Source organism: Drosophila obscura, unplaced genomic scaffold, assembly GCF_018151105.1.
Source record: "Drosophila obscura isolate BZ-5 IFL unplaced genomic scaffold, ASM1815110v1 contig_4, whole genome shotgun sequence".
NCBI classification, from domain to species: domain Eukaryota; kingdom Metazoa; phylum Arthropoda; class Insecta; order Diptera; family Drosophilidae; genus Drosophila; species Drosophila obscura.
In genome coordinates, this window is record NW_024542828.1 from 11,688,058 (window position 1) to 11,710,670 (window position 22,613).

The following is a 22,613-nucleotide window of genomic DNA, read 5'->3' on the forward strand; positions in this document are numbered from 1 at the left end:
TACTGCCTTCTCATTAGGTTATACAGGACACGTATCCTACTCACTCTCCCCTCTCCTATAATGGGCTTACCGATTCCTGGATAGGCCCTGGCGCCTACAGTGCCATGAAATAATTACACACATCGGATGGAAACGCGACCAGAATTAAGGATTCGGGATGGCAGGTGGGAAGTCTCCTCTGCAGGCTCTTCCTCTGGCGCTTGCTTCTGGCATTTCAATGCGAGTATGTGGAATGTGAAAATGAGTTTAATGTTAATTAACAGCCTGTTAACGCGTGTGGCAGCCGCATGCAGCAAAACGAAAGCCAATAGGGCGAATAGAGAGCACAGACCCGTTCCCCATCTCTCCTCCCAATGGGTTCGCTTCATTCGGTCATAAGTTGTAGTGTGCATTTTCTGTGTTTACTTTAAAACATTTATGCCTCCCAGAGGGTTTGCATCTGTGCTCCTTTTTTGCGCCCAAGTACCCCAGGCCGAGTCCGGGCCACATCCATAATAAAAATAACAATATGAAAATGAAATTCTTTGGAGCACTCGGCCTTTGTTGGAAGTTGGGGGTAGATGGCTGGAGGTTAAGGGGTTAACAGGCAGCCTGTTGGGTCCATTTGTTTTCAATTTATAGCTGCCCCAAGGCTGTGTGTTTCGGTCAACATATGTGCTAAATTATTTAACAAATGCAATTTCATAGCCAAAAGGCGAACATGGTCCCGGGATTTCAGAGGAGGAATGTACACTATATATAATGGGGAGTGATTCAAAAGCATCGATTATTATTTAAAATTAAATATCAGCTAAGTTGCAATGGCTATCATTGCTTACAGTATGGCGTTTTTGCTTGAATTTACACATGTCCTGTGCTTCGCATAAATTGTTGAGCGATTTACGCCAGAAAGCTGACATAAGAGACGTTTCCTGTCGCACTCAGATTCGGAGAGCCCCTCCGTTGGTCTGTAGTTCCTTCACTAACTGCAATCCTTTCAAACTAAACACAATTTAAATGCGGGAGCAGTTCCTGCGGGGGGTCGAAGGGCAGCCTAGTCGATGGTCTGCAAGTTTGTAGTGCCTGGATTTATGGCCAAATGTGGAGATAAACTTGCTGTCATTTATCAAGAAGCGGATTGCTGGTCCTCTCTTGGCGTCCGGACATCGCTACTGCTTCGACCTTTGAAAACATTTTGACTTGAAATGATTACGCCAAAAACTCAACAGATAAAACCCCGAGAACGAACCCTGGAACCTTGGAAGCGACCATAAATCAGTAAGTAAATGTGACTCCTCCTCGGCCTCTGAGTCGTGGACTTTGGAAACTTTACACACGACGACGACTGCAATGGCAGTGATGAGCAGAAAAAGAACGAAGGAAGGAAGGAAGGAAGAAGGGTGGGTCCTCAGTCCTACGTTCGCTCGAGTGGCCAAAGCCAAAGGTAGTGGTAGCAGGACCAAATTGCAGTCAGCAGTCAAGAAATGGCATGGGACATGGGCATGGGGCATAGATTGGCAACATTTGATGGCAAAAGTTACGTTCGCATTTATCTTTCGAGAAAGTGTCACTTGTGAGAGTTTCTTGAACCACAGCCAAGACCGGAGCGCTATCCCGGATGGGATGCGAGGTAGGAGAAGTGAAAGAAACGGTCCGTTCTGCCGTCAAGCAACACAATCCTGGCATTGTGGCTTCAGCTTTAAAAAGGATTCCAAACTGACTAATGTGCTCCTGCCGAAGATTGTAGGGAAACACGTTTTCCAGTTGTTATTACTGTGTTTTCCAATTGCCAGACACCAATTTAGGAATATTTGGGTATATTTGGGAACATTAACTACTCGACAGGCTGTTGCCTGCCAAAATCAATGGAGCATAGTTTCCACACAATCCGAATTTGAATACTAAATACCCAGCACAGCGAGTACTTCCTTTGTGCCAATCAAAATCCAAATCAAAGGAACTTTCAGGCAGCATTCAGCACACCATTCCATTTCCTTGCCACGTTCTCTTCATCCCCGTTTACCAGCGTGGCAGCAACCGCGCCATCAATTTGCATGCATTACAAATCATGCCCCCATCCGTGGCATTCTGGTAATTCATTCTGGTAGTTCCACTGATGGAATGACAACAACTGTTGCAATATTGGAACTCCCGTAAATCCCCGAATTTGTTGTCGTTTGACAAATTAGCTGCCTTTGTGGCAGTTGCTGCTCGAAGAGGCAAAGCAAATTACTTAAATTTGTCTCTCAAGAGAAATGTGATTTATGTGGCATTAAACAATTTATACTTACAAGTAGCTGTTGGCCCAAAGAGCGGAGACCAGGGACAACACGGAGACACTTTCAAATAGAAAATTATTATTACTTCCCAAACAATGACTTCAAGTGGCACAAGTTGATGGCCAAATTTTGTAGGAGATTCGTCGCTGATTAGCATAATAAAGTGGGTTCCTTTCGCCATGGATATGCACATGGACTGTGACAGTTGTCCGAGACACAGTCACAACAACACGTCGTATGCGCAATATTAATTATTCAAAGCGAGCAAAATGTGACACCGGCAAAACAATGTGACAGTTGTCGTCTTTTCTCAGTTCGCCTTTGAGTCGACACACACCTTTTCTCCTTTCTGTTTTCCCTGGTTTCCTTTTCGCGTCTGCTGTTCTGAATTTAAACGTGGCATGTGCCGTGCTGCTGTCTTTCCCTGGCAATAAACGGAGCAAGTTCGTCCAAAATTACAAAAATGTGAGTAAACACATTTTATGTGCGCTCTTAAGTTTGTTGTCAGTGTAGAACGTTTAGCAGTCGCCAGTTTCCACAGAGCCTCGTTGTATGCGAGAGTATGCCTGCCACACATAAATCGTTGAAAGTTGTACAAGGCCATGCGACTTCTTTATTTTATTTTCTTTTCATTTGTTTTCATTTAATTTTAGTTTATTTCACTCTCTTTTGGCCTTCGTTCTCTTATATTTCCTTCTGCTGCTGCACTGACAAGAATTTGAATAATTTGCCGAAATGTGCGAAAGTTGAAATGTTAAAATTCCGAAAGAGGCGATGCGTCGCGACTGAAGGAAGTTGGCAACCGGCTGGGTACTTCCGGTTTGGCTGGAAAAACTGGAGTCACGACCCGCCAAATTGTTTCCAAATGAATGGCTTGGAATGGTGGTATGGCTCCCGCGAGGATGCCAGGCAGAAGAAGTTTCTATCTTCTTGCTTTAATGCATCATTCAATTTATAGCCCCCCCATTCAACCATTCCAGATGAAAATAATTTAGCTCAATTTCGCTAATGTGTCGCACCATAAAACAAATCACAAATGGCAGTCGCATTCGACACACAGTTTCCCTTGTTAAGTTTTTGAGTCATTGATTTTTGTGTTTGCTTGAACCTTTTTTTTTTTTCGCAGTTTTTCCTTCAACTCGATGATTAATAAGAAGCATCTTCCACTGCTCAGTGACATGCTGCCGGTTCTTGAATTCTTGTTGCTGTTGCTGCTGCTGATCCTGCCCTTATCGTAATTTTCCCACTTTCTCGGCCAAAGATGATGACTAAGGAATTTTTTAATAAAGGAGATTCTGCTATGTGTCCTGAACATGCGATGCTGCTGGCACTGCTCCTTCCGATATCAAGGAGATTAATAAGCAGTCTCAAGGACCTGTCTGCATGCCTCTGGATGTTGAGGCATTTTGCGGCATGACATGGTGTACAACTGAGAATTTCACGCAACACAGATGACAATAAAGAAGCATAGCTCTCTGCGCTGAGAGACTCATAATTAGTATCCTTCTTGCAACCGCAGAGTGGCTTCGCTTCGTTCTCCATCCGTGAACGATGGCTCATCCATCATTCTTTTGGTGGATTCTAACGGCTTCTATCTCGGATGCACTAGACTCTTCCATGGTGGAAATCCACCTCACGAACACACGCCTTAAAGCACCAGAAAAGCAATTAAAACGCACAAATGAACGGTCTCCCATTTATAAATACTCGTGACACACACATGGGCACACACGGGCAGGCAGCATGCATACATATCTTTAAGCACATACTCTGATAGGCATTGCAGGATAATAGTTCCTTGGTCCTGCCCGCGGCAGCCAGCCGACCGACAGATCCTCCAGCATTTAAGCCCAGCTCATTTATCACAAATTTCCCATTTGCCTTTCTTTCGGAACTTTGTGTCCGAGTTGTCTGAAAATTAATATGCGAAAATAAATTATGTGGCCAAATGACCAACGCTTACCGCAGCAGCAGCAGTAGCCGCCTAAAGCTATAGCTCGGGGGCGTCCGCCAGAGAGAGAGTGGGTGAGAGTCTGCGATGGGGGGGGGACACTACTTTCACACGCATGCCATTTACTCCTCAATGGTGATTTTTTTGCGTTCAGTGTTCTGGGGAGGCTTTTCAGCTCCATCAGTCATGTCACAAGAGGAGCAGCAGGAGAAACATCAGAAGGAGCAGCCGAACAAACTCGTTTGTCGCCCAGCAACGACCATATCGGAGTGTAGGTATTGTGACCAGTCACTGGACTGGTTTAAATGGCCTACAAATAATGGACTGAGGAAGCAAAAAAAAAATGTGAACCCAGTGGCCATGGAGCTCTGCTTCGCTCCGTAGGGTAATTGAATGCCGGTCAAGTGTGAACATCAGAGTCAAGGAGAAGGAAGGAGTCCATAACCCCGACCCTCGTATTGGGCACTGCTCATCCACTTGGAAAGCGATAAAATTCAACCATATATCGTTTTAAAGTTGTGCCCCAAAAGTCCTTTAAGGCTGCCACTTCCACTGACGTAATCCGTGTCGGAGAAGCATACTCGTACGCATACTAATCTTTCCCGAAAAACAAACCTAATTTGGACTCTAATTTGGGGGCATTCAATTGGAAAATTAAAAATTAAATTGCTTGTGTTCGGTGCCTCTTGCCCTTTGACATGGGAAATACTTGTACTCAAAACAATCTACGGCAATAAATCTCATTAACGTGCGCAAAAAACATAAACAGTGATGCCAGCCAAACGAAGAAGCTCTTCCATTCCCCCCATTGGATGCGGCTTCCTTTTTCAGACTGCCTTTTTTTTATTTCTGTTGCTACGGACACAAAGAAGAGCTGAAAGATCAATTCAGGAATAAAAAAATCAAAAAGAATTGCACATTTCTTGCATTAACACAAATATTCGAACACCACTGCTCGCTTCTGGGTTTCCTTTGCCACAAATCCCACTTGCCACATTCCGCATGTCGCATAGATAATGCGTTGATCAAATTATGGTGTCGAACAATATTCTGAGTCGCAGAAACTCATTTAAATAGAAGACACGAATCTAGGATAGGGTTTCCCTTGCGGCAAAGGCATTTTTGAAAATTGTACTTTGTCGGCTGCCAGATGTTTGGCAACGTTTACGTCTGCAAACTTGCCTGCAAAAACCCAAACAGACCAGAGCAGAGCAGCGTAATAACTTCACGCCATTCGAGTCGCTGAAATAATAGCCTCGCTTTCCAGGGACCACCATGAGCAGCAGCAGGGGGATGGACATGCTCGCACTCTCCTTCGTCGTTGCTACTTCACGGAGTGCTCTCACATAGAAGGCATGTGGGCAGGGGCGAATATTAGGTCTCAAAGGGCATGATAGTGCCTCTGAATCATCAAAATAAATATTTAAACATGAAATGCAGCTTAAATGTAGTCAGCAGAGGTCACAGTTTACACTACAGCACATTTGGATAATATCTCGAGGCATTTCAATGCATTTCCACAGAGGGAAATTTTATCATTCGACTTGAAAGCCACTCTTCTGACTTCTGGCCAATAAACCCCCTCTGCAAATCTTGAAACACCGAAGCCTGACGCCTCTCGCTTGCCCATTTAATTGCTCAGCAAACGGTTCATCAATTAAGCAAAGAGAAAACTCTGCAGAAGATGAGAGAAGAGGCGAGAAGGAGGGTGGTGGTGGCGTTGGCCATATGTGATTGGTTTTTTTATCGTCTGAAATACATTTTTACAGAATTTTCTTTTTTATGAAGGCCACCAGCCATGCGGTGGGAGACCCGCCAGGCGGCAGCGGGGCGCAGAGGGATTGGGGAGAATCCTCTGATGTCCGCCTCCAATTAGAGTCCTGCTGATTTGGCGCACTTAGCGAGAGGCATGTGTTTGTAAGCCTCGTTGCTTCGTTGTTCTACGGGGAAGGGTCCGTTCGACTGTTGTAGCAACCTATTAAGATCATGCTCCATTAATTGAGTTCCAATGAAATCGCCTGTTCCCTCTTCCATGCGGCATGCGGTACGGGTGAAACTGTACTTGTTACTCCCGCTACTCGTACTCTGGAGGGGCGTAGTCGTGGGTGTGGCTGATTGGGTTGATGGTGTCAAAATTGAGCACGTTCCAAATGGTTTTTGGCAACAGCAGTGGCATCAAATGAAGTTAAACTTGCAAAACGCCAAAAGAAGAATCGAGGCCAAAAAGCCTAGGAGGCGATGAGGCAGGGTCAAAGGCAAAGCAGGATAAGGCGCATAGAGGCAGGGAATTCTGGGTAACGAGAGAATTAAATATGCTTGGCTATGTTTTGGAATCCCACCAATTGCTTTGCTCTGCCCCTCCGTTCGAACCAAATCCGAACCAAAGTTTCCATGGCGGCGTAGAGCGTAGACCGTAATTATAATTAGCTTCCACACAGAAAGCTAGTGTAATTGGGAACAAAGGATCTGTTGGGCGTAGGACTGGCTGATTGCTGGGATTGCGATTGTGGGTCTGAAATCGGGAGAGTAGAGTGCCTAAATTGTTCTAAATAGGTTACTCACTGGTCGCGACGGCCGCCGCCGTTGCCTTTGCGCCTGTGGCACTGGTAGATAAAGGGCATGAATAATTATAATCGGGGCACACACATCGGGTGTGAATGGGGGTTTAAGCTCTTGCTGATTGCTTATTCCGTGTGTGGGAAGTACATTTTCCCATTTTTATACCCGTACTCAAAAAAGAGTTAAGGGGTATATTGTGTTTGTGGTAAAAGTGGATGTGTGCAACGCAGAGAAGGAAACGTTTCCGACCCCATAAAATATATATATTTTTGATCAGCATCAATAGCCGAGTCGATATAGCCATGTCCGTCTGTCCGTCCGTCCGTCTGTCCGTCCGTCTGTCCGTCCGTCTGTCCGTCTGTCCTCGATGAGCGCCTAGATCTCAGAGACTATAAGAGCTAGAGAAACTAAATTTAATTTCCAGACTAAGTGTATTTCAAAATTTTCCCCCCGCCCCCTTCCGCCCACACAAAGGACGAAAATCTGTGGCAGACACAATTTTAAAGATACAATAAAACTAAAAACGCAGTATCGTAGAGAATGCCCATATCTACCCGATTGCCACATCTGAGACAGATCGGATCATAATTATAGCCAGAATGAAGAAATTAATTTTCAATTGCTTCCCCGCCTACTTCAGCCACCCATTCTCTTTCCCGCTCGCACACTCTGCCGCGTCCAGTGCGCGAGCAAATCCTAGCGGAGATGATGTAGAATCTAAATGGTACATGGTGTAGATTTAGATAACAGATGTAGCAAAAAAATGTAAAATGTAAAATTTTTTTTGTAATTCTAAAATTCTAAAAAATTATATCCTCAAAAATTTATATACTGACTGAGTACTGGTATAAGTAGAGTCGCGTCCCCAGAAGCGACTCACACGTTCCTTCTCGTCCCATTTTTTCCTGTAATTGTTAATAAATGAGTATTACTATAATCGAAATAAATCCGACTTCCTTCCTTTATCGTCCCCTATTGTCCTGTAACTGTAATCGTCTCTCAGGCAACACACTTTTAACCTGCTACGAGAATCCTTCCGTAATGAAGTTGTTCTTGCAGTTTACCAAACCTCAGTAAATCATAGTCGTAGCACCTGACGGCGTGGTACTAATAACCCGAACATCAAAGCCCCCTAGCCCCCACAATCCAAGTCAGGAACTCAATGGTGAAAGCCAAAGCCAAAAGCAGAGTAACATCCATGCGGCTCTGGAAAACAAACGAAACGACAAAGGAGGCGATAAGGAGGCCAGTGTGCAACAAAAAAAAAAACAACAGTAGAAACAACAGGTGTTTCCACACCGACACACACACGAACACACTCACAGGGCAGGCTCATGAAGGAAGCGGTAATATAAATAGAGATCTGGTTGCCCAATTTCAGTTGCTCGCTTTGTTCGGCGGAATGCGGGCCATGGAAATGCGTGTGTGTGTATGTTCTGCAGGCCTCCTTTTCTCTCTCTTAACTGCATTTGTTTACTGCATTTAAACACCCGGCTAAACAGAAACAAACACACAAGCTTACACAACCCCACACACACACACACACACACACACACACACACACACATACATGAAATGAAAAGTGAAAAACTTTCAAGCTACAAAGTTTGTGGCACAATTGGTTTTTTTTCTCACCTTTTGCGGTCGAGAGGGACTCCCGAGAGTCTCCAAGGGAATCTACGAGGCCAAATGTAGTTAAAAAACTTGCAGCAACCGCAATTCAATTAAAACTTCAATTTAATACCAGGATGCACCCACGCACAGGCATGCAAATATATGTACATATGTACAAGCACAGACTCTTCTTAGCCCTGAGATGACATGCCCCCAATCCCCCTCGTGCCGTGTTGCAAGTGGCATGTGCCTTGGCTGGCTTCAAACTTTTTGTTGTCCCCACAAAACCTCAGCAGCTGTCCCCATGTAAACAAACCGCATTGAATGGGGGAGCAACAGCAAGGACCTGCTAAATGAGCAGCGGTTATAGCCGGCTTCCCTCTATAGCGGCCAGACATCTCTTTTGACAGCGGAAGTCAGAGCCACAACGAGAGCTTATCCGCGCAGGCGCCTGGCTGCCATCGGATCATTTGCGGATGCTATAAAAGCCTCTGTTTGTGGCCATTGCCAGGCAGTTGGTTCGCGGCGCTCCTTCGGCTACTCCTCCTATCTGGATCAAAAAGTGCAGCAAGAATCTTCGTTGTTTGTTGTTTTGTGTGTTTCGAACTTTGAACTCTGTTGCGTGGTATGCCACATGCTTATGCTGACACGGGTGTTGATGCTGCTGTGGTGTTGAAGCAATAAAAGCTGTAATTAGTGTGCGCTTGTGGATTTGTGAAATTTAATTAGGAAAAAATATGGTGAGAGCAGTGGAAAAGTGGAAAATAAAGTTGCTACAAACAACAGGAAAATCAGACAGTAGTTTCTGTCAAAAGCTTTATGGAATCACAATTCTCAAATCAAATTAATGTTTTTACAAACCGCAGACACTAATCTGATTGTGAGGGCAATTTAATTGGCATTCAAATCAGTTTAAACTCAACAGTGGTGTGCTTTTCTGGTCAATTGATTTGGTGATCTCTACATTAATGAATATTTGTGGAAATATTCCACTAACTCAAACTGTGCGTGAAGTCCTGGGCAACATTTAACGAGTGAAGTTCTGTGGTGATTAATATGGATTCCGAATAAACAGAAACACCGAAATTGTGCATCATAAAATCCTCCCTACATGGGTAAGACTACCACAAATAGTATCTGTTATGATGCGACTATCTGTAGTTTTTCTTTGTAGAGAAAACAGAGAAACCTCATGTGTAAATAATAAGCATGTTGTTGTCTGTAATGTGGATTTCTTTGCCGATTGATATGCTTCTGTACTTTTGTGATGGGGCACACACATATGTGGTTTGGTGGTGTGTGGCATTCTGAATAATTGCAGAGCCTCCTTCTACCGAAGCTCATACCGAATATAGCGTTTTACGATAACGAGTACGAATACGAATACGAGAGTACAGCCACAATTTCATATTGTTACAAAATTGCATTGTTAATGTCCGTTGGCAACCCTCTCGACTGTCGGCTGGCACTGGCATCTGACAGTCGTTTGTTCTGCTGCTGCTTCTTCTGCCAATTCTATCTGTGTTTCCCTTCTTTGCCAAATGGCCAAATGGGTTAATGTGGGTCTCCCAGACAGAAGATGGAAGTGGGGATGTAAAAGAGTTTGGGGTCTGTGGTCTGTGGTCTGGGGTCTGCAGCACCATTTACATACCCATTGGTTAATGTGTAGTCGTCCTTTTATAATGGAGCAACTTTTTTGCTGCCTCAGCGTAAAATATCTGCGGCTGTGTTTCTATGCCAGCGAAATGCTTTCCAGGATATAATAAAAATAATCCTAGCATATAGATAATGGATAATGGGGCAATGGCAACCCACAGCCCAGTATCTGTACGAGTTTGTGCATTTTCAGGTGTGTCCGTGTGTGTAGCCACCCACACACACACACATGCCCCGCATGTGCTTTATCTATGCTAATTTTCCAGTTAAGTGTGCTTTGCATAATGAACAAACGGAAGGCCACTGGCAATTGCGGGAGGAGTTTGTTAGGGGCGACCTTTTCCGAGAAACCTCCAATCACAGGCAGAATGGTTTCTGGCGTTCCACGCCTTCAGTTGCCATTTGATCTCTTGTTGATCAAATTCTTCATTTCTATCGTGTTTGATTTTACATCCAAATCCAAATCGACGACATATAAAAGTTAATTGGCTGTTAATCCCGTCTCCTATCTACCTAGAGTACCGTTTCTCCCACTGGAACCCACAAAAACCATAAAAATAAACAACAGCAAACAGGAACAACAGATACGCACTTATGACATTAAGTGGCATTATAATTACTATTTGCTCAAAGCAGCACCGACCCCACGACCCTTAACCCGATCCCGACTATAAAGTTCGCATTTGAAATGCTCATTAAGCTGGAAGGAAACGGAGAGCTCCCTAGCTCTCGTGGGAGGAAGGGAGGCGGTAAGAGACGCCACTTAAGTCAGTGACAGTGCTTAACAGCATTTAACGTAACGACTGTCAGGACAGAAGGCAGGGATTGTTCGCTATACGCACTGTGAGAGGAAAGGATGAGAGGAATACGCGTCTAATCGGAGAAGAGCAGAAGAGGCTGAGCCATTGCCATTGCAGAGCCAATTAGCAAATACTCCGCTTGGCAAATAATCCGCTCAGATTTTAATTAATTGCCTGCCCCGTCCGAATAGCCTGCGTCCTTATGCTTATGATAATCGACTGCTGCAGCAGGTATGCTCGTAGTATTTTATCTTGTTTTTATACGATGATTTTTACTGAGAGTTTCCTAGAGAGCAGCAGCTGTAGCACCAGAGCACCACATCCTTCCTTAATTGAGCAAGAGCCGGTGCCAGTGCCGGTGCCAGTGCCTCAGAAACCTTTTGGCTTTTGTTTTTGTTGAGGCTCCATCGTTGGGAGCAATAAATTCACTTTCGTCTGAAATGAGTTTGCATAATTCAAATAAAGCAAATTGAAATATCTCTTCCGCTTCTTTAGCCCCTTCCCACCCCATTTATCCTTCTCTTTTGACTGAAAAGTATTTGTTTAGCCATAAAGTGGATTTAATTCAATTTGTTATGATTTAAAAATTCGATTCGGTCTGGGCAGAGCCATATTACGTAGTTGCTTGTCGCGACACGACGGCGACAACAATGATTGATGACAGGTCGGATCTTGGATTGAGTTTACAGCGATGGCCCACAATTGACCCACCCCCTCAATCATCTAGCATGTCTAGAATGGAGGCATACCTATGCTTCCACGACACTTCCGAACAATGGGAAATGGGATAATTGCCATGCAGCAGGAGACACGAGAAAAGGCATTGCAAAGATGTGAATCAATAAAATAGGAATTTAATATAGCCACAGCGCGTGCCTCAACAGAACAGGCGGCAGAAGCCCTGCTGAAATTGTTATGCAAGAATTTCGTGTTCATTGAGGAAGTTGAGCCAGCAATAGAGCAAGGAACGTTTTCCCTTCAATTTTCCTCTTAGCCAAATGATTTACATTTCGGGATGTCTGTCTGTCTTTCTTTCTGGGTGTTGGGGCGGCATGTGACATTCATTCAAGTATCTTTCAGATACTCGTAGTTCGTTGCACACTTTGGATAATAGCCGCACAATAACACAGCACCCGCTCCCCTGGCGTTTATGGATGTGCACCCTTCCGATCTCCCAGCAATTTGGGGCTGCTCCGCCCACACATTTTAAGACACTTTGGGCTTAATCATTCGCACAGATCAAAAGCCAACAGTTGTCCCTGAGGATAGTTGCGTATGCGTGTGTAACGGACGGAAGGAGAGCTTGAGAGAGCTTGATGCTTTTGGGATCAATGAGGCGGGAGACAGGAGGCCCGGACCAGACGGGAGTCCCACTGCCTAGAATTTTAGGCATAATTTGGGCACCAAATATTTTTACTGCTTTGTGCCCCCCACCACCACTTTAGCCGTTTAGCCCATCTGAGACTCAAATACAGAGCCCAGCCGCCCACCAATTGTAGAAGTTCGGGCGGCAAACGTGCTGGAGCTTTACGAGTCCTTTGAGAGTCGCACTTGTTAAACTTGCCTGCCGAGCTGCTCACATTGTTGTCAGGTCAGAAATTAAACGGAATTGGTGAGGGATGTTGGAACAGGGACAACTTGAAACATGTCAGAGATTTGCGTTTGCCAACTGCCTTTTGATATTCAATCATGTCTAGAATCGACTCTGGAATGGAATCCATTCCACACACACACACACACACACACACATGTTCTAAAGATGACATTCAACTGGCCTTCAATTTGCCTTTTAATAAGGTCTTTGTATTTTGAAGTGTAACGAACGGTGTAGGCGGAAACATGTTTATTCATGACCACCAAAGAGTGGTGGGAAAGAGAAGCAGTAATCAGCGCATTTGAAAATCTATACACATATTTATATGTATGTATAAAACAAATTCGTGTTCGTTAGACCGCTTATAAGTTATAACTCGAGAACGGATGGACCGCTTTTCATATTACTTGATTTGTTGAATTTGCCTCCATCGAGGCTACCAGAGTAGCTTGATATTTTGAAGGGATATACATTTTGCCTGATATACAACGCCCCTCGACTCGTTCATGGAGTACCTTTAACGTACTTTCGAGATTGCATGCCAACCTATGTTTATTTGAAATTCAAAAGCTTTTAACAGATTTTCGCAAGATGTAACTTTACAAAAGTTCAACGGAACAACAGCAACAAAACAAATGGATTAAAGGCAATAGAAACAAAGAAAAAAAAAAGTGAGAAAGCTATAATAATACTACTGCAAGATACTTAGATACTCTGCAATTATTGGAAAGGTGGGATAAGGGAGGCAACATAACACGATAATGGACTTTTTTTAACTTCTATCTAATTTAACAGATCGCGTGGTACATTAAATCGGGGAATTTGTTGAATTTGATGCTTTAGCTGGTGCCCTACTCTGTGCTCTGCGATTACAGGGTAGCATAACAATAACAATTACACTGATTGCCGCCCCCGGAGAATATGTTGAGTGTGAGTGAGTGGACGACCTGCCGGCCAGCCAAACGGAAACAAACAGAACAGTATACTCATCCAGGTCCGTCCGGAGCACAGGTTCGGTTCCGCAACTCTGTCGCTTCACGTCCGACTTGGCCAGTATTTCTGAGTCATAAAGCAATTGTGCGCTCAATTTTTGTTTATGCCCGACCCTCAGTGTATCCAAAGGATGTGCCTAAAGCCCCCAACGGGGATATGAACATTCGAAACGATTTGGACTGCAGTCACAATTTTGTTAGGGTTTCGCTGAAAGTTGCAACTGAAAAGGGAAGCCCACATTTATCTGGGAAAATGGTTTGTGTTTCCATTTTTGCACATTTTTGGCAACTAGGGTAAGAGTGCTGCAGAGGAACCTTGGCATGACCCTTGGGAAGCCAATATGTATATAGTTCGTAAGCGTATGAGTGTAAAAATTCAATTTTATTACACATTTATGCAATGTATTGGCAACAGATATATAGACTAATACAGTAAAAAAAACTCATTTAGCTATTGCATACGTATGTACATATGTAGGTATGTATGTGTTTTACTTACCTTTACGTTGAGTTGATTTTCGAGATCTGCATTCCACGCTGCTTCTGATCTGCTCTTTCTCTCCCCCATTTTCTCTCAGAAAAAAGAGCGAAAGCTTGAGAGCGAACTTCATTTACCATTTTTATTTTAACAAGCTCGCTCACGATTTTTTATTTCTTCCCAACTTCACGATCACTGTTATTTTACTCTCCGACAAAGACGTAATAAAAGAAGAATATTCCCGAAAAGCAATCAAAAATCATGGCATGAAAAGTGCCACCGGATCAGTGCAAGCTGTTTGGAGGCAGAATGGAGGCATACCTATGCTTCCACGACACTTCCGAACAATGGGAAATGGGATAATTGCCATGCAGCAGGAGACACGAGAAAGGAGGCATTGCAAAGATGTGAATCAATAAAATAGGAATTTAATATAGCCACAGCGCGTGCCTCAACAGAACAGGCGGCAGAAGCCCTGCTGAAATTGTTATGCAAGAATTTCGTGTTCATTGAGGAAGTTGAGCCAGCAATAGAGCAAGGAACGTTTTCCCTTCATTTTTCCTCTTAGCCAAATGATTTACATTTCGGGATGTCTGTCTGTCTTTCTTTCTGGGTGTTGGGGCGGCATGTGACATTCATTCAAGTATCTTTCAGATACTCGTAGTTCGTTGCACACTTTGGATAATAGCCGCACAATAACACAGCACCCGCTCCCCTGGCGTTTATGGATGTGCACCCTTCCGATCTCCCAGCAATTTGGGGCTGCTCCGCCCACACATTTTAAGACACTTTGGGCTTAATCATTCGCACAGATCAAAAGCCAACAGTTGTCCCTGAGGATAGTTGCGTATGCGTGTGTAACGGACGGAAGGAGAGCTTGAGAAAGCTTTATGCTTTTGGGATCAATGAGGCGGGAGACAGGAGGCCCGGACCAGACCGGAGTCCCACTGCCTAGAATTTTAGGCATAATTTGGGCACCAAATATTTTTACTGCTTTGTGCCCCCACCCTACCCCTTTAGCCGTTTAGCCCATCTGAGACACAAATACAGAGCCCAGCCGCCCACCAATTGTAGAAGTTCGGGCGGCAAACGTGCTGGAGCTTTACGAGTCCTTTGAGAGTCGCACTTGTTAAACTTGCCTGCCGAGCTGCTCACATTGTTGTCAGGTCAGAAATTAAACGGAATTGGTGAGGGATGTTGGAACAGGGACAACTTGAAACAACTCAGAAAGCTATAATAATACTACTGCAAGTATTACTCGGATTTTGGAAGGTGGGTGGAAAGGTGGGAGAAGGAGGCAACATAACACGATAATGGACTTTTTTTAACTTCTATCTAATTTAACAGATCGCGTGGTACATTAAATCGGGGAATTTGTTGAATTTGATGCTTTAGCTGGTGCCCTACTCTGTGCTCTGCGATTACAGGGTAGCATAACAATAACAATTACACTGATTGCCGCCCCCGGAGAATATGTTGAGTGTGAGTGAGTGGACGACCTGCCGGCCAGCCAAACGGAAACAAACAGAACAGTATACTCATAATGGAGCATAACGGATCGGACGGAGGACAGGACCATCCGGAGCACAGGTTCGGTTCCGCAACTCTGTCGCTTCACGTCCGACTTGGCCAGTATTTCTGAGTCATAAAGCAATTGTGCGCTCAATTTTTGTTTATGCCCGACCCTCAGTGTATCCAAAGGATGTGCCTAAAGCCCCCAACGGGGATATGAACATTCGAAACGATTTGGACTGCAGTCACAATTTTGTTAGGGTTTCGCTGAAAGTTGCAACTGAAAAGGGAAGCCCACATTTATCTGGGAAAATGTTTTGTGTTTCCATTTTTGTGGCAACTAGGGTAAGAGTGCTGCAGAGGAACCTTGGCATGACCCTTGGGAAGCCAATATATAGTTCGTAAGCGTATGAGTGTAAAAATTCAATATTATTACACATTTATGCAATGTATTGGCAACAGATATATAGACTAATACAGTAAAAAAAAACTCATTTAGCTATTGCATACGTATGTACATATGTATGTACATATGTAGGTATGTATGTGTTTTACTTACCTTTACGTTGAGTTGATTTTCGAGATCTGCATTCCACGCTGCTTCTGATCTGCTCTTTCTCTCCCCCATTTTCTCTCAGAAAAAAGAGCGAAAGCTTGAGAGCGAACTTCATTTACCATTTTTATTTTAACAAGCTCGCTCACGATTTTTTATTTCTTCCCAACTTCACGATCACTGTTATTTTACTCTCCGACAAAGACGTAATAAAAGAAGAATATTCCCGAAAAGCAATCAAAAATCATGGCATGAAAAGTGCCACCGGATCAGTGCAAGCTGTTTGGGGAGCCCCCACTACCGTTCTGCAGAATCCTGGGTGCACGGCAGTTATTTGAAGTGCATTCTTTTGTCGTTCTGGAATTTCACCTTAATCAGAGTCATATTTTGTATCTCTTCAGCCCCAAAATGAATGTCAGCGTGATTTAAGTGTCATCTCTGCACTGAAAGGGGAAGGCCCTACTAAAACCTGAAGCCTGAACGTGACTTTTGCCGAAAGTAAATTGAGTCACCAGCCACCGCGGCGATAAAAGGTGCCATGCCAACCTGCGAAATACGCTAGGATTGGCACGGTCAAAGAGATAAAGGATCTGTCTATGCGCTACGTGTTGCCTATGGCTCCCACTTTGGGGGCATCGGCAACAGCCACAGCCTCAGCGATGAGCAGGGAAGGCAGTAGGCGACATCTTTCCCAGTCGCACGCTCGAATGCTGGTCCTGCTTCTGCAGCTACTGGCGATGGGTGCCACTGCAGCACCAGCACCTGCAGCAGCACCAGCTGCAGATCCCCAGAATTGTCCACACAAGGGGATAGTGGAGCTGATTCGCATGAGTCCAGTGATTGTAAAGGCCCTCGGTGCCCGTGTCTTCATCGATTCGGAGCTTGACGATGGCCAGGGGGACACATTAATAACATTAACCCCCGAAACGATATACAAAGGAGCCTCTTTGCTGAAAATATCCAATGGCGCCAGCGGCGGAGAGGTTACACTTTCGCTTCGGGCCGGAGAAGAGATGTCCAGCAGCGGCGGCCATCGCAACGGCGGAAGCTCCAATGGATCCGGAAGTGGAAGCGCTTGGAGCGGCACTGAGTCAGCGTTTCAGTACGAGGGGTAAGTACAGGACACTGTTCTTTGGTGACGTAGACAATGTTAATTTCATTGTACTCCTCTTTACTGTATCCCGCAGCCAGCTAAATGCAACACTCCAGCCGCTGCGCTGCTTCGATGCTAATATGCTGAAAATGCTGCCAGCGGAATTAATTGCCTTTGGAAAATTGTTGCCTGCCGTAGCAGCAACCAACTCTGGCAGACAGTTGCCACGACCGGCTGCCGCAGGGGCCAGTTCCAGAGACAGCACCAGTGATGTTCTGCACATCAGCATCAACGGGCTGCATCGCTGGACACCGCAATTCGAGAATCATATCTGGAAGCATTTGGGTAAGTTTCAACATCCTGTGTCCACTTACGGTCACCTCCCCTCTCCCAAGTCTCTAGGGGTATGCTGAAAGCCTGGCTTTCGTTGCTTCCGTTAGTTAATCGCATTTTGCTTGTCAGTTGCATTGTTGAGCAAATCGCTTGGCTCGAATGTTTGCCGAGCATTGGATGCCATGGAACCCATACGGACCCGGATACGGATATGGATAGAATTTCCAAACTATTCGTAGAGCAAGTGGTCGGGCAATCAGTATTAATTGGCACATGAGAGTTTTGGGACAGCAGTGCTGCTGTTTGCCAATGAATTGCTTGGACTTTAAATCCGATTCTTTAATGGCGGGATTATGCAACTTTTCCATTTCACGTTTCCATCAAACTCACTGGGAATTACACTGAAATATCCTGAACGAACAAGACCTTCGGTTTATTCCAGTTTATTATGACGCCGTGTTCTCCCTTCAGAGATGAATCTTTTATGAAGATTGATAACTATACGACCGACCACTAGTCGGTCTGTATCGTTGCCAGAGGTGACACATCTGCATGAAAATAAAAATAAAATAAAATAAAATAAAATGGAAGAGGGATTTTCCGATGACGCAGCAGATGTCGTCTGCCTCTGCTCTTACGCAAAGTCAGGAGAGGACGTGAGATGCTTTCAACTGGCTGCAGCACTTGAGGGAAGAAACACTTGACTTTTGTGTCAAGCGGCGTGGCGCCCACTGAGAGCGCCCCCCAACCGAATGAATTGCGGGAACCCGATGAAAAGCCTTAAATTTAAGAAATACTTAACTATTTAAAAACAAATTCCCTCAGAGATACATTTTTTAGTTTTTAGGGACTAAGAAAGTGACACATTTACACCAATTACAGGCTGGGATGATTGGAGCGACTTTACCGTATGCAGCGTCACCTGCGGGAAGGGGGTTCAGCAGCGTTTCCGCCGCTGCCTGCTGGACAATCCGCTGGTAGACATGAATATGAACATGAACTTGGAAAACCAGAAGGAGGAGGAGGAGGAAGAGGAAGACGATGTTGTGGACATGGAAATGGACGACACCGCAAATGGGATTTCCAGTTCTAGGGAGGCGAATAACGATGAAACTCTGGACAACCTGGAAGCAGACACGTCGAACGATGATGATAATAATGAGGTACTGGCCGATGACGAGGCAGCGGATGAAAGCAAGGCTCTGCGCGTCCAACGGCCGCTGCATAAATTCACACAGATGGCAACATCCCAGCCCCACCCCCAGGCACCTGGCCCCATGGGAACAAACAGCAGTAGTAACTCAGCGGTAGGAAAAAGTGTTTGGTTTGTGCAACGAGATGATGGTATAGCCCGTGCCCGAAACCCAGTTGGTAGCAGGAAGACACGTGCGAGCAATCAGCACAAGAAGCGCAAGTCGGCCAAGAGTGTGGCTCTGTCCACGCTCCTCTGCGAGGGCTACAACATCGAGCAGCGCAACTGCAATAGTTTTGAATGCAGTGGTAAGTAGAGTCCTTAAAGTCCTCAAACGCAACCTGTGCATACAATCGACACTCACACAGATGACATAAGCGATCTGCTCAAGTTCTATAAGAAGTTGCCACTGATGGAGGAGCTGCCCACGCAAGCCTCAGAGTCCGCAGCAGTAATTTCGTTTCCGGAAATTCAGATGCAAGATATGACTACGGCTGTCATGATTGGTACCCCATCGTCGCCCACACCCTCGACGCCCTACAACATGGGCTACATTCGAAGCTGGCGAAACATACTTAACTTTACTCTGATGATCACGCTCAGGGCAAAGGTGAATATGGCTTAAAGGCTCATCGGAGTCACAGCACAGTCTCCTACATAGTATCTGTCTCTTGCAGAACGACACAAAAAGTACGGCGACCATCTTCTCCATACGCAATGCTACGCATAATCTGTATCTGGAGGCGTGTAAGGACGGACTGCGCCTGTATCTGGAACGCGACAATACAACGGAAATGTTGCCGGTGAAATTCAATTTATATGATTATCGCTGGCATCAAGTGGCCATCAGGTGAGTGTAGGACATGGCCATGGGACTGGGACGGGGACTGGGATGAGTGCAATGGATGCTTGTTGTATTTTTATTTGATTGGCAATCACTGTGTCTGTGTTCGACATGGTTATGTGTCTGAGTATGTGCTGTGTGGCGCTCACTTCCAACTCACGAACTGATGGCCATTGTCGTTGACACTTTCCTTTTTATTTGCATTTTCAATTTATTAGCATAAATGTTTGCGCCATGAAACGCACACACACAGGCAAACACTTGACACACATGCAAACAAAAGTGCACACACATACACCTACACACATTCTGCACATGAATATTAAAGGCCTTTTTTTTGGTTTTGGTTTTGCGACGACACACGGCCAAATTGACACTTGGTTCAAGTGGGCGCCATTTGTCATCGGCCGTGGGTACATTTCGCAAACTTACTGTGGACACATACATACATATACATATATACCTATAGGTACATATACATATTGTATGGATACATACATTTTTATATGTATTGAATATTTTAATTATTTGCGCCTGGTCTCATGTTACTTTTGTTATTGTTTTGTTATTTGTTATTTTTCCAATGCAGCATACAAAATGGCGATTTTATATCAATCTACGTCGATTGCGCATGGAAAAATAGTTTTGTTGTCTCGAAACGACTGTACACACTGCCAATAGACGCGGATGTGGAGATTGGACGCGGCTTTAATGTGAGTACAACCGGGGATTGCATTGCCCCCACACACTGATTGTCCCACAGCTGCTTTCTCGGGGCACCCAAAAATTGTAAAAGCAAATTAATCCGATAGCCATAAATACATACTGCGTTGACAGTTCGCTCTGCATAGTGTGTCCTCTGATAGCGCATACGCCCCAGTTGGCCATCGGCATGCAAATTAAATATTAATTCGCTGATAATTGTGTATTGTTTGCTGATGTCTATATGGGTATTAACTTTCGCTTTTTCTTCCGCAGGGAGAGCTGCAGCAGCTTCTTGTCATGCCCGAGCACCAGGAGAGACTTCAGTGCAGCAACAAGCGCACATCCATCAACGAGGTGAAGCGCTATATCATCGACACATTCATCGAGGACTACGGTGGCAATTGAAGCGTGCAATTATGCAATGCCACCAAATGCAGAACAATAATGAAAAAAAATTACAACAATTGGAAGGACATCCCATATACACATGCATATACAATACACATACACATATTGCATACTCATGTATATGTACACTATACATATGGAGGGGAAAAGTGAAATCCAAACTGAAATACGATTACAATTGTGGGCTAATCAAAACTTCATAGATCTATGATAAATTACAATTTTAATTTAAATATTTATAAGTGTAACAACAAATGTGTCTATAAATATGCAAACTAAAAATACACATACATATGTAGATGATCACGCAGATACACAGAAATAATACACAATATGTGATTCATGCCTGCTAGCAGCGCATAGCGCATTCCCAGCGTAGTGCCGCACTGCTAGCAGTGGCCATGGCCACCAAAACACACAGACCGGACAAAGATATTTTGCGATTACGACTACAATGGCGTTATGGGTGCAACGCATCCCACTCGTTGCCCGTTGCACGCAGCGGCGTTCTACCAATTAAGTTAATTTGACGGAATACAATAAGAGTAACCGCTAGTAACCAATCCACAGAGTGCATTGCAGTGCGATTGCCAGGTGAATAATCATCGTACGAAAGGGTCAAAAATAAAACATAAAAAGATCAAATAAAACGTAAAAACATACTTATTTAATGGTAAATGGTAATGTTGTCTTCCTTTTTTTATTTGTGGCTACATTTTAGAAGTCTAACTGAGTGGGTTTTGTACATTCAAGTGGGCTTGAGTGTTAATCCAGATTTGAGAAGAAGAGAACTTAAAGAGACAGCGGCTGATCTGCTGCAATAGACTATTCCAAGGCTGGGCAAAAAGCATCCACACAGCTACACCTAAATTCATAATTTCCTCCAGGCTGCAAAAAAAAAAGACATCGGCTTCCGTTTCTGTGGCTTGCTTTCTGCTTTTCGTCCGTTAATATCCTCCTACGACCAACACCACCAACCACCAATAAAATTCCAGCCCCAACCTCCCCCTTCTTTCTGTATCCCTGTGTGTTTCAGTAGCTCTCTGTTAGCTGTTTTCCTCGTCCTGTTTTTACCATCATCGGGCATTTCAAGCTTTTGCTAAAAATTTTGCCGCTGCGCTGGGGGAGTTGAGTGCATGCGACAGACGTTGGAGACATTGATGAACTTCCTGACGCATCCTTGGCACTCACTTCGGTCTGGTAGACGTGGCAAGTGAAGCGTCTGCTCGTACACTGCTTGTCAACGTCAAATAAACAGCACTGCCTACGAGCATTGTGTCTTAATAACTTCTAATCACGTCATCGCGGTGCATTGAACCGCAATGCCGACCCACCATTACCCAGTGGTTTGTAATGGACGAGAAGAAAACTACTTTAAAATACGTTTTAAAAGGTGTACGTCGTACTCCTTGATCCCATTTGCTAATATGTGTGTGACACACATATTCGATCAGCGTGCAGAGACAGGATATATGTATGTACATACATACATATGTACACGTACAAGACTACATTGCAATTAGTTTAGGAATGCGACGCTTACGATTGCCGCCTCTGTGCACAATCGTTAATATCTTGCAGCCCGGCAGGGGCTTCATAAATAAATGCTGTGACACCCGGGGCATGGCAAACGCACCATAGCGCCAACAGACGACTCATGTAATTCATTTCAAAGTTGTATAAATGCGAACAAATATGCCAGGCACATGTGCGTACACGAATGCTCACGCAGAAACACTAGGGTATTTTTAAAAGTAAAATTTTTTATTTTTGGCTGCGTTGGGAGGTTCCAATTTTTACACGACTTCAACTTCATGTGCGAATTTCTTTCGAATTTTTCCGAATTTCTCCCCGCTCTTAATTCCCACAGTGAAAAACAGAGAACCGTAATCCTGCTCCCTACGTGTGAATCTCCAAATTACCATCCTAATAAAGCACTTTGAATTTAAGTCTGAATCAAGTTCGTGTACGTATGCAGCCAGAAAGAGTCCGCATCAATGGATGGTCGGTCCACAGTCAATCACAACCCAGACACCGATGGCGCTATGGATGGGGATATATGTATGCCCAT

General features: G+C 44.5%; 1 protein-coding gene across 2 annotated transcripts; it reads left to right on the forward strand.

The window, feature by feature from the left end:
- Positions 1–8,911: 8,911 nt before the first annotated feature.
- LOC111070011 lies at positions 8,912–21,202 on the forward strand. Of its 2 annotated transcripts, none has more exons than XM_022360301.2 (8): positions 8,912–9,497; positions 16,369–17,078; positions 17,155–17,405; positions 18,276–18,893; positions 18,954–19,195; positions 19,263–19,435; positions 20,019–20,142; positions 20,408–21,202. In XM_022360301.2, exons 2-8 carry the CDS (start codon positions 16,564–16,566, stop codon positions 20,537–20,539), a joined length of 2,055 nt encoding a protein of 684 aa, XP_022215993.2. In that variant the 5' UTR covers positions 8,912–9,497; positions 16,369–16,563; the 3' UTR covers positions 20,540–21,202. The 2 variants fall into 2 exon arrangements, with proteins under 2 accessions (XP_022215993.2, XP_022215994.2); XM_022360302.2 differs by having other exon boundaries at positions 8,912–9,122.
- Positions 21,203–22,613: the final 1,411 nt, after the last annotated feature.

Coding starts and splice junctions, on each gene's coding strand:
- LOC111070011 (XM_022360301.2), top strand. CDS start 16,564: ATGCGCTACGTGTTGCCTATGGCTCCCACTTTGGGGGCATCGGCAACA. Junction 18,894..18,953: donor CAATAGTTTTGAATGCAGTG/GTAAGTAGAGTC, acceptor ACACTCACACAG/ATGACATAAGCGATCTGCTC. Junction 19,196..19,262: donor TGATCACGCTCAGGGCAAAG/GTGAATATGGCT, acceptor TGTCTCTTGCAG/AACGACACAAAAAGTACGGC.